The 12724-nt window shown below is 42.6% G+C and overlaps 2 protein-coding genes across 5 annotated transcripts in view; both read right to left on the bottom strand.

Annotated features, from left to right (window-relative positions):
- Positions 1-12724, bottom strand: part of cyth1 (cytohesin 1) — a 69238-nt gene that overhangs the window by 20380 nt on the left and 36134 nt on the right. Inside the window, exon 1 of one of the 4 annotated variants that reach the window (XM_008104193.3) lies at positions 5057-5239. The exons of the other annotated variants lie outside the window; for them this stretch is intronic. The gene's annotated coding sequence lies outside the window, so the exon portion shown is untranslated. Of the gene's footprint in view, positions 1-5056; positions 5240-12724 lie in introns of those variants that run through there. 4 annotated transcript variants of the gene reach the window in all.
- Positions 5826-12469, bottom strand: LOC100554791 (trichohyalin). Its single transcript, XM_062970775.1, has one exon. The coding sequence runs from the start codon at positions 11234-11236 to the stop codon at positions 8435-8437; it is 2802 nt and encodes a 933-aa protein (XP_062826845.1). The 5' UTR covers positions 11237-12469; the 3' UTR covers positions 5826-8434.

A 12724-nucleotide genomic window follows, 5' to 3' on the forward strand; every position in this document is an offset into this window, starting at 1 on the left:
TATAGAATGCATTGTGGTAATACATGAAATATCACCACAATGCAATGTTTCTGAGAAACACTCAGTTCTCTACTGCCAATGGAGACTGGAACAAAGGGAATTTGAACAACACAACAACAAAATGGTCTCTTGATACCTGAATGGCCATTATACAGGCATGATCAATCTAGATTTAAAAATCAAGCAGGACGCAAAGTTTAAAAATTTTATTTTTATTAAATTGTATTAGAACTCCTAGAATCTCCCAGATGGCATGGCTATCTGCTCCATATAAGAACAGAAATGCTATACTGACGTTTTTACGATGAGACTACAGGGGTCTGCATTAGATTACAAACCATGGGAAGCATCACTGTCTCTTGCTGGACAGTTGCTTGCTTTTGTATCAGACCATGAGCCTAAACTTAGGAACATGTTTTTGAAAATATCACACCAGGAGAGATGAGGAAGCAATGGCAAATTCAGACAAGTTTGTTGGAAGTGGGCTATCCACTGGAAAAAGTCTACTTTTTAAAGCATCAGAAATATTACCATATGATCAACTTCTGTAGGACCTCATCAACGAAGTCACTCCAAGAATTTTTAATATAGTATTGCTTTTTTATCACTGTTTTTATTAACACTGCTGTATTTTATGGGTTTGACCACTGCAATATTGTGAAATGATTTAGGAGAGAAAAAACAGCAATAAATGAATACCTAAATAAGGTAAAGGTAAAGGTTTTCCCTTGACGTTAAGTCCAGTCGTGACCGACTCTGGGGGTTGGTGCTCATCTCCATTTCTGAGCTGAAGAGCCGGCGTTGTCCGTAGACACCTCCAAGGTCATGTGGCTAGAATGACTGCATGGAGCGCTGCTACCTTCCCACCGACCTATTGATCTACTCACATTTGCATGTTTTCGAACTGCTAGGTTGGCAGGAACTGGAGCTAAACAGCGAGTGCTCATTCCACTCCCGGGATTTGAACCTGGTCCGCGAGTTCAGCAGCTCAGCGCTTTAACACACTGTGCCACCAAGGGCCCCTTAATACCTAAATAAGACTCCTAAAACAGTTCCCTAGTATTAGGTTTTAAAAACTATAGGCCTGTGCACACATTTTCAGAAGGTAAATGTGTGGGGCTGAATGTAGGCTATGCTGCCCTATGAAAGGCATTCAAAGCCCTTTTGAAAATAGAAACACAAGCAAAATTGAATTACTTACAGCAGAAGTGAACAATCCTATATGCTAGCTAGCAGAGCCAATGAGGAATCATGATGGGAATGTAAGTTCAGCAACACTGAGAGGGCCTCATTTTGCTCCCACCTATCCTAGAGAGACCAAAGCAGCCAGAACTTTTTAGGAAGAAGCAAAATGCATAATGAGTGACTAGCAGGTCCACATAGCACATCGATATGGCTACCAGGGAATAGACAGCAGTAGTGAATCCAGAATGCTAGCCTATACCTGCATGATTGCTTAGTGTTCAGCAGGTAGCAGCCTGAGATAGACATTTTCCAAATGGCAATGGAGGAATCTAAGCAACGCTGCCTTCCATCACATACTGGTCCTTGCATAGAGACAGGATTTTTACTGATTCAGTTGGCTTCAGATGGGACAGAATCTAGAGGCCAGTATAGAATAGGGACAGATACACAGTTCTCATATATACATACAACTGAAGCCATAATGGGAGAACCATCATCCTGACCAGCCAGTTGATCGGAATTGGAAGTAGGCACCTTTGCCCTTTAAAAGTTTTCCTGACATGTGAATGGAGAGGGGAAAGTGGCCCTTAATGGAAATGCATAACCAGAGTTGGGGTGTGAAGCTTAGCCCCAGCCTTGAGCCTACTCAAGAGAGATCAGATCTCCTGACACAACAAGGCTCCATTGTGTGGTTGCTGGAACAGAGAAACCAAACAAGGGAAGCGCCTTTTCGTTTGCTTTCCAGTTGGACACGAGGGCAGGAGCCCAGAGCCAAGCTTACTGCAGCTACAGCATACAAAGGAGGCTGCTCTTAAAGAGGCAGAAAGATACCCTGCTCCCAACAGGCAGGGCAAGTGGGCCAACACAGAGCCCTTTAAGGCATACCTCCATTTGGCATTTGACCTGACAATTACAAGGCTTTATTTAACCTGTATAGTTTTTGTGCAAGTCCTAATTTTGGCTAATGCTGTCTTTTATCAGACACATAGTGTCCAATTACAGGAAGGGCTCTTTTCCACACAGCAAACTCTTTGGCAGAACTAACTCTGGACCACTTCTGATAGAATCATAGAGTTGGAAGAGACCACAAGGGCCATCCAGTTATTCTTCTTCAAAAATAAAATAAAAATGTGAGCATCTTTACATAAGTGCAGAATTCCTTTTCCAATGGAAAACATCTTTCCTGGGAAGTCATGTTACCCCTTCCATTCTGCCTTGGTAAGGCCACAACTGGAATACTGTGTCCAATTCTGGGCACCGTAGTTGAAGGGAGATGTTGACAAGCTGGAAAGTGTCCAGAGGAGGGCGACTAAAATGATCAAGAGTCTGGAGAACAAACCCTATGAGGAATGGCTTAAAGAGCTAGGCATATTTAGCCTGCAGAAGAGAAGGCTGAGAGGAGACATGATAGCCACATATAAGTATGTGAGGGAAAGTCATAGGGGGAGTGAGCAAGCTTGTTTTCTGCTGCCCTGGAGGCTAGGACACGGAACAATGGCTTCAAATTACAGGAAAGAAGATTCCACCTGAACATCAGGAAAAACTTCCTCACTGTGAGAGCTGTTCGGTAGTGGAACTCTCTGCCCCGGACTGTGGCGGAGGCTCCTTCTTTGGAGGCTTTTAAGCAGAGGCTGGATGGCTATCTGTTGGGGGTGCTTTGAATGCGATTTCCTGCTTCTTGGCAGGGGATTGGACTGGATGGCCCACGAGGTCTCTTCCAACTCTATGATTCTATGATTCATCCTACATAAAAGAGGATGAAGTGTCTCCTGAGCATGGTACAAGTGAAGCTATCAAGATGGAGCTGTACAATTTCTGTCATGTTTCTTACACATATATCTGCTGAAAGATGACAGCAGTTAAACAAGTGGGACAAGCTTTGCCTTTTGGCTTACACAGATAACAATAAGCCAGAAGGTGCCTTCCATCCTGTTATCAGACTACAATAAAACAATAGCCCATCACATATAGTAGATTGCTTTGCTATGCCCAAGGGGCAGCTGAGCTGCCAATATTTGATTGGCCAATTGACCAACATCCCTGACTCTTGCAATGCCAGTACTACAGATAAGTGTTTGGTTCTATGAGACAACATTGTGCAGGAGAAGGATGTTTGTATATCTAATTCCATATGTTTAGAGAAACAATAAATTTGACAAGGCACAATGGATAGTTTGGATCCAATATATTTCAGGCAACACCTTCTAATCATTTGGGACTGGGGTGTGGCATTCTCCAGCACAAAATCCCACTCTTCTAGTGATGGAAAGTCTGTGGTCCTCCAAAACCCTTTTGCTTTAACCAGGCTATCCAATAATGAAGAAGAATGGAAGGGGTGATCACCTTCTGAAGAGCCCTGCTCTAAATGTCACTCTCTTCTCACAAGATCAAGCAAACACTGATCCAGTATCTTCTGCTATTAAAATTCAGGAAGTGGGATGGACAAGGCTTCTGATATTAACATTTTCTGCTTCCTTCACAGGCCAGTAGATTTTGCTGAATGGGTACTAGCCCCCTTCTCAAGCCTGTCTGCCTGAGCTTCTATGTGAGGAAAATGCAGTTTGAAACAATGAATTTTCCTATCAGAGAAAAGCTATATCAGCTGAAACAGGAATCCTATCTCACTCCCAAAGGAGGTTTGGTCTTCTGCACTTGTCTTCATTAAGGGAGAGAATAATGTTTTTAGACTACAATTCCAGTCAGAACCAGTTAGTATGGTCAGTTAGATATGATAGGAGTTATAGTCCAACACAGCTACACAGTGCAAGGATAGTGAATGCAGGCATACGGGAAGACTTGTAGAAACAGGAAAAAACAAAATAAATCAATTATCTGTCATTCCATTTACTGTTAATCAAAATGTTCTCCAGCCCTCCTGGAGATTGATCTAATAGACAAGATTAAATTATACTCAGGCATCCTAGAAAGAAGTAAAATTAAAAAGGCCCTAAGACTTTAATTATTTGTTCACTTCAAATCCCTGTAGTTTTTGCTCAGATACTTGTAACTCTGCTTTTTTTCCCTTGAAACTCATCTGTTGGCCCCAACCTTTGAACCACAAGATAAGTTCCCTTGCTCATATTGTTTTTATATCCCTGCTATTCAAAAACTCACATTTTCAGCAAGCTACAGAAAACCATTGATGGGAGGTGTAATGAGGGTAACAGTCTCTGGTCCCAATACCTATATTTACCTAGAGTACATTCCAGGAAGCACTAGTTCTGTCTTAATTTGGGAACGTTACACATCCACACAGAAGAACATTATAAGCCTCATAAGTCTGTTATTTCTGTCACAACCATGCTTGGTGCCACTGTTGTCCACCCTGTTTAGAAGGATGTTGTCTCTTCCTCTGATGGGGGGGGGGGGGGGGTAGTTCCATAGTAGATTTGACAGCAGGGGGAAGGGGAATTTCTGGGATGAGCTGAACAGAGATTTCTGTACAAAAGCCAGCCAATTCCTAAAATCATACTAATATTCACTGCATCTGCCCTTTACCTCTTCATCCTTTTCTTTGGGGAAGCTCTATGCCACACATCTACCAAAGATGGGCTTAAAGGAGAGCAGCATCCACACAGCACCCTCCATCTCTTTAGTAAGCAATGGGGGGAACATGAAATAGGTAAGCAGGCAAAGGAAAGAATAGCAATGACAGAACTGAAAGGCGTGTGGAACCAAGCATGGCTATGACAGCAATGACAGACTTATGCAGCTTTGCATGAAGAAGGCACAGGCACACGCTGCTCAGAAATGCAGTTGTGCAAGGTGACCAACAGCACAGAGAGGGGTCAAATAAAAGTGCTTCAGATCCATGAAGCAAAAACAGAATCCTCATTTGCAGCACACACAACACACAGACACAGTGCCTTACCAAAGGCTGCCGCCCTGCTTTTTCCGCCCGCTGCCAATGCAAACCCTGTGATGCACCATCAGTGCGCCAGGAGCCCATGTGCTGGGGAGCTCAGCCCTGTCAGGGAAAGGGGCTGTGTCTTGGCCTTCCTCTCCTTCTCCTCAGCGGAGCTTCTCTGCTGCCTTCCACAGAGGAGGCTGGTCGCCTTAGAACCGCCCACCTGCCACGGCACAGAGCCCAGGCATTAACCCCCACCTGGCCAGGCTGCTGCTCAGAGAGGGGACTGAACATGTGCACACACATAACCGAAACAGAAGTGAATGAAACTGTTCACTCAGCAGCAGGCAGCTCTTGTTCTTTCAGGAGCAGCCTCAGTCCTCCCCCCCCCCCGCCCGCAAAACAGAGCCTGACATCTGGGCTTCCTAGTAGAACTATGTGCCCAAGTAGCAAATTCTTTTCTGCTGCTTAAGAGGATGCCTCTTCCTCCACTACAAGGAATCCTGCATTAAATGTGGAAACATCAGTTTGATTCCCTACTTAGTTCACTACTTAGCATCAAGTACTTATTTCTCTCTGTGTGAAAACTTTAGCACAGTTCTGAGATAGATTTATTTCCCATGACATTATAATGCAGGCCAGACTTCCCCAATCCAGCATCCTTCATATATGATAAGCTATAACTCCCATCATCCACATTTAGCATGTCTGTTGCCTGAGGTCATTCTTCTAGAGGAATGGGCAACATGCCATCTTGTACCATAACAACTAGCATATCATAGCAGGTCAAGATGCATTACTTGTTCCCCCTGCTGAGAGTGGAGACAAACCCCTTCTTGCCCTTTTACCTGGGCTAGAAGGAGACAAATGGGGCACCCAAGACTCAGAACTGCTGCTCTATGCACATCTAGGATGTAACAGGTTCTTTCTTGATCAGTCATGGACAGGAGGATGGGAGAATCACTTTTTGCACCCTATGGAACACGAGGTCACTTTGGGATGATAGTCACATCCAGACAGAGCACTATAGAGCTGGGCCTGATAATGCCTTGTGTTTCTAGAGCGCCAATTCTAACACCCTTCATGCTGATATGATGGTGAAGTTTCTGGGCAGGTGTCTCAGAGAGGCTCAAATGAGAGTAGCATGCCTTTAGTCTTTAGCAAGCATAACTATTGACTGGAGGATCTATGATAAAAAAAAATGGTGCAGTGTGAGCACGGTGAGTAATGAGAGCTCTTTCAGGAATCTGTGTGTGAAGGTGAGCTTTGTGTGACATGATGGCAGCAATCGGTTTTCACTATGTTGGGCTTCAGACATTGGACTATGCCTTCCTACAGAACAATGAACAGGTTGGATATGTAGAACTTCAAGAGGTCCATGTTCTTACATGTGCGCAGTCTCCAAAATGTTCTGAAAGTGCTTCCATCGTTTGCGTTGGTCAATGGCCTTCTGGATGCCAGAATGGTCTTGATCACCTTGCTGGGGTATCTGTAATCTGTCAGGATGCTCTGCTTAATCACCAAGCATGAAGCTGTAGTGATTCTGCATTGGGATGACAAATGTGACCCCACATGAGCAGAAGGATGGAGTCCTTCGATGTGTGTCAGTACAGAAAACTAGGCCTTCCTATTCATATCACCTCACCCTTCTCCCTGCAGATCTTTGCTATCACTCAAGATAGCAGTGTGACTGGTGGAAAGGCCTTCTGGCCACAGCTATTATTCCTATATTCCCATCCCTTTCTGCTTGATATCTTATGATGACTCTCTTCAGTTTGAAGCTGGCTAGCAATGTGAACAAGTCTACTTCTAGCTAGCAGTATGAACATTTCAGCTCAGGTAGAATAGCCAGTGATTTGCTCATCTGACCTTGTGATCCTTGTCTTACTTGCACTGGCTCTGATCATTCAATAATCCTGGGGAAGGGTGGGAGGGGGGAAGAAGTAGCAGTGAAAGAGATCAGGAAAAGACCTTTTGGGCAGCAGCCAGTTAGGAATAAGATAAAATATCAGTAGGTAGGTAGGAGTGATGGCTGAAGTAATGAGAAAAACCAAACATATTCTAATGGGGTGTGAAGAGGACTGAGGTGACAGGGATGGAATCCTTTTCTATCCCACCGCTGCCACCACTTGAAGAGGACTGAGGTGACAGGGATGGAATCCTTTTTTATCCCACCGCTGCCACCAATTGAGGAGAGCTGTGCACGTGTGAGAGGGAGGGATGGAGGATGTGTGAATGTATGACAGGGATGATTTAGTGGATAAGGAAGGATAACGGAACTGATTGGGTTTAAATGAGTAAAGATGGTAACTTATATAGGAAAGTACGGTAACTTATATAGATAGGTACGGTAACTGCCACCAACGTGAGGTAACAGGCTTACAGAGAGGCAAGGAGACTTATCTTTATGAACAATAACAAAATTCAAGTTTATTTTTGGTACATAAGCGTATGGTTTCAATCAGTAAACGTTCCGGATCTTAAGTTACAATGTAGTCTTTCTTGAATGGATATTTCTTAAATAACTTCTCTTCAACACAGTATACTAAACTCCCCTGGTCAGCTTATATTCCCAGCCTTTCCCCTGAGTGACCATAAGCTGCCGTCCTTAGCTGATTTCCCCAGCTCCTAATCTTTCCAAAACCTAACCGCAACTCTTCTTCTCAAACCCCTAACAGCCACTCCTTTTTAAAACCCTCACAGCAACTCAACTTTTAAAAGGGAATATGCTCCAACTGTCATCTTAGCCACGCCCCCTTTTTCCTCCAGAGAGAGGTTACGTTGCCATGGCAACCCGCTGAACACAGCTGGCTTCCATGTGAGACCTGTCTTCATCAATACATAACTCCCCTTTTTCCTTTTAATAAACAAATAAAATCATATCAATAATTCCCATTAACTCATAACATCCTTACACCTCCCCCTAAGAAAGATTATTTTTGCCTTTTCTATGCCTAGAATGGGCAAAAATAATTAATAAATACATATATACATACACAACAGTATTCCTGAAATAAAACACAAAGTTAGATACAATACATAAATCATAAAATACAAACCTTCACTGTTGCATATACACATAACATGTCCATATCTTACCATACAGTCATGGCATTGTCACCATTCAACATACAAACCATAAACGTATTGGTCATCTTTCCCATTGTTAAGATTCACAACCTCAAATCAAAAGACATTTTAAAAATACATTTTCCATAAATCATATTTGTAACAGTTTAATTTTCATTCAGGGTTATTCCCCAAGTCTTTATTTATACACTGGACTAAACATCTTCCGATACTCAGTACATTTCATAGGGATCTTCTTCATGCCACCTGGCACAGTTCATCGATGTTTCCTTCTGCGGAGCATTCCAGAGGTTAACATGTTGTTGGGGATAATTACACTCGTCCTTCCCAGCAACACAATGAACTCTCTCTGTCCCAAAATGTTTTTTTGCGAAACTTCCAAGAGTCATTTAAGAAGTCCTGCGAAACATTGTCCAAACATTTTTGTAGAATCTTGAAAGTAAACTGCTGATAGTTAAAACTACCAATCCCCATCACGTCAGGGTCTTTACCACTCTCTCCATCGAAAAATAACCTCCGCTTGCTTCTTGGTTTGGCTGACCTGTCATAGTAGCTCTTCTGTCTCTGCTGGGCTACAGCTAGATGTTCTTGTGCGATGTCTCTTGCCACTCTCATTGTTGACTGAAGATCGGTCAAATATTCAGCCACTGGAACTGTATCAGCTTCCCGTCCAAAGAACATATCAGATGAGATGACTTTGGCCCCTGCAAACTTCTGCTGAGCTTCATTGGACTCCACTACTGATATCTTGCTCTCTGTCTCTCTTCTGTTAATGGGTCTGTCACCAATAGGCCGGATGCTGGAGATGGCAATGTCTGCCTCCTCTTCCCCTTTGTCCATTTCCCAAGAGGAGTTGTCTGTCTCCCACTGTGAGCTGAAGGCATCGCCTAATGAAAAAGGATTATCTTTGTACTTTGGTGGTCCAGATGTGAAGCTTCCGATGTCTTCAAAGAGATCTAGCTGGGACCGTGTGGACTTTGTAGTCACTGGCGTTTCTTGTTCTATCACTTGCATCTCAGAGAGGACAGAGTGAGAAATAGAGCTCCTGGACACCAAGCCCATGCCCAGCCGCTCTGCCTGTTCCCACTTCTTCCCTTCCAGGTTTTGAAGTTTTTTCTCCTCCTTTTTCCGATCAACGTGTAGCTCTTGATACGTCAGTCTCATGGAGGCCACTAAGGCTTCATCTGCTTGCTTCTTGTACTCCGCAGCCTGTTGCTCCTTCAGTTTCTCAGCCACCTGCGCTTGCCTTTCAATTTCAGTGAAACTCTGACTATGTATTTCTGACCTTTCTTCTGATTCCACACTTTTGCTTTCTCTGTAAAACACACCATCTTTTGTGACAAATTTATTGGGTAGTTCTCCTGCTGATTCTAGTAAACTTTCAGCTTGCTTAAACAAAGGCTTCAGGGATTCATCTTCCTCCTGAGCTTGTTTAATTTCTTGCACTCCCCCTGTTTTACTAACAATTTCAATAATGGCGGAACTGGATTCTGGACCCTGTTCAGATTCTGGCTGAATAGGTAAGCACACTGCTTCCTGAATAGGGCTTCTGTTGTAATTTTCCTTCTCCTCACACAACTTTTTCCAGTTCTTAACTTGTCTAGCTAGGTCATTGCCGATTAAACATTCATGAGGGATATCTGAGCTAATTGCAAAGTCCCAGATCCCTTTCCATCCACTGTATTCAATTGGGAGAGATACTACCTCAGCTGGTACAGCTGGTCCCAAACCCTTTAGATTTATCTCAGAGGTGGGCTTTTGATATTTCTGAGGTACCGATTTTGGGTGGATAACACACACCTGGGATCCTGTATCCCTCCAACCTTGTTTTTGTTGGTTCACAATAGTGATAGGCTCAAAATAATCTTCAGAAAAATCATCGGATAAAATAAATAAACATTGTTTCTCCCTAGGAACTGTTTCAGTACTGCTTAGCAACTTAATATCCCTATTAAGAGTATTTTCTTTGGGCTCTTTATTCATAAAGAAGGATGTTTTATCTCTTCTTAAAAGAGGACATTGGTATTTTAGATGATCAGACTTCCCACACTGATAGCACCTTGCTTTTACCTCAGGTTTGGTCTGATTAATTACCTCAGGCCTCCTGTAGGCGGTGTTTTCTACTGCAGGCGTCTTTTTGTATTGTGTGTGTGTTTGATAATTGTAAAATGGCGGTTTATTCTGCCTTCTCTCACTTACTCCCTCATCCTTCCTAAATCCTTCCCTCAGAGTGATTAATTGGTCTGTCATTGAAGCCGCTTCATTGGCAGTTGATGGCTTTCTGTCTTGAACTAACCACCGATAATCTGAGGGCACTAATTGAAACAGTTGTTCCAACTTAATTAATTCCCTCAGCTGTTGAAAATTTTCCACTTCTGAGGTTCTGAGCCAACTATCAAATAATTGGGCTTGTTTTGAGGCTACTTCTGAGAAGCTCTGGGCCTTTTCTTTCCTCAGGGATCTGAATTTTAAACGATAAAATTCAGGTGTGAGTTGCAATTTCTGTTGTACCTGTTTTTTAAAGAAGTTATAATCTCGGTGTAACTCTTCAGGTACATCACCATATATTTCTAACAATTTACCACAAATCTGGGGTCTTAAATAAAGCATCCATTTTCCCTCATCAATTTCAAAATCTCTGCAGCACCTCTCAAAAGAAATCAAAAACTTTTCCACATCATCATCTTTATTAAACTTTGGGAATCTCTTCAGAAGTAGATCAGACGCTTCAGTCCTACCATTCCCTTCTTGGTTAATAATGTGTGGTTGAGACAGTGCCAATTTCTCTTTTTCCAATTCCAATCGTCTCAGTTCTATTTCCTTATCCTTCTCTAGCTGCATTATTTTCAATTCCTTCTCTTGTTCCCATCGTTTTTCCTCCCATTCTCTCTCTCTTTGCTTATCCTCCCTTTCTCTTTGCTTATCCTCCCTTTCTATTTCTCTTTGCTTATCCTCCCTTTCTCTTTCTCTTTGCTTATCCTCCAATTCTAATTTTCTCAATTCAATTTTATATTTAAGGGTTTCCCTTGTCTCAGGGGTTTGCTCAGAGTCCGAACTATCTCCTTGGTATTCACTAGCCTCTCCTGCTAATTTCTTTTGTAGTCTAGTAGCCATTTTCCTTAAATTTTACCTCACGATTTCTTACTATGCGGTCTCAAGGCACTTAGTTTGAGATGTTAAACGTATCCCGCCGCTTGGCACCAATTGAAGAGAACTGAGGTGACAGGGATGGAATCCTTTTCTATCCCACCGCTGCCACCACTTGAAGAGGACTGAGGTGACAGGGATGGAATCCTTTTTTATCCCACCGCTGCCACCAATTGAGGAGAGCTGTGCACGTGTGAGAGGGAGGGATGGAGGATGTGTGAATGTATGACAGGGATGATTTAGTGGATAAGGAAGGATAACGGAACTGATTGGGTTTAAATGAGTAAAGATGGTAACTTATATAGGAAAGTACGGTAACTTATATAGATAGGTACGGTAACTGCCACCAACGTGAGGTAACAGGCTTACAGAGAGGCAAGGAGACTTATCTTTATGAACAATAACAAAATTCAAGTTTATTTTTGGTACATAAGCGTATGGTTTCAATCAGTAAACGTTCCGGATCTTAAGTTACAATGTAGTCTTTCTTGAATGGATATTTCTTAAATAACTTCTCTTCAACACAGTATACTAAACTCCCCTGGTCAGCTTATATTCCCAGCCTTTCCCCTGAGTGACCATAAGCTGCCGTCCTTAGCTGATTTCCCCAGCTCCTAATCTTTCCAAAACCTAACCGCAACTCTTCTTCTCAAACCCCTAACAGCCACTCCTTTTTAAAACCCTCACAGCAACTCAACTTTTAAAAGGGAATATGCTCCAACTGTCATCTTAGCCACGCCCCCTTTTTCCTCCAGAGAGAGGTTACGTTGCCATGGCAACCCGCTGAACACAGCTGGCTTCCATGTGAGACCTGTCTTCATCAATACATAACTCCCCTTTTTCCTTTTAATAAACAAATAAAATCATATCAATAATTCCCATTAACTCATAACATCCTTACAGGGTGGTAGTCAGGAAAAGACTGACCCCTATGCATTCATTGCTCCCCCGTGTGGGGATACCATTTTATCTTCCTATAGAAACAAGTGAGAAGAACAATCCAATAAAAGGATGTTTTGCTCTTTTCTGCTGGGGAAGCCAGCTTTCACTCACAGAGTATAGTGACATTTGATCATGGTTACAAAACACAGGAATCCACTTTTTTAAAAAACAACATTTCTGTCTTGTGATTCTTGCTGGCATAAATTCCATTTGCATCACTTTCCATTTTGGTATGTGCATAAATGCCCCAATGTTAACCCCTACCCCACCCTGTGTGTCATTAATATACACCCTCTTTATTCCTGTGGTTTGCTTTCAAACTGTTTATTTTCATAAAAGCAACAGATTGTCCTGCACACCCTCTCTTGAGAAATGGTCCTCTGTTAGGTTTTGGGGGTGTTTTCTATTGATCTGATTTAAAAGGAGTCACACTGAGCAGAAACACTATGGCCTACTAAAATTTGCTACACAAGTTGGGCACTTGATCAGTCCCATATTTCAATAATTGAGTCA

This window comes from Anolis carolinensis, chromosome 2, assembly GCF_035594765.1.
Source record: "Anolis carolinensis isolate JA03-04 chromosome 2, rAnoCar3.1.pri, whole genome shotgun sequence".
Taxonomy (NCBI): Eukaryota; Metazoa; Chordata; class Lepidosauria; order Squamata; family Dactyloidae; genus Anolis; species Anolis carolinensis.

Excerpts from the sequence above, each read along its gene's own strand:
- LOC100554791 (XM_062970775.1), bottom strand. The coding sequence starts at position 11,236 with ATGGCTACTAGACTACAAAAGAAATTAGCAGGAGAGGCTAGTGAATAC.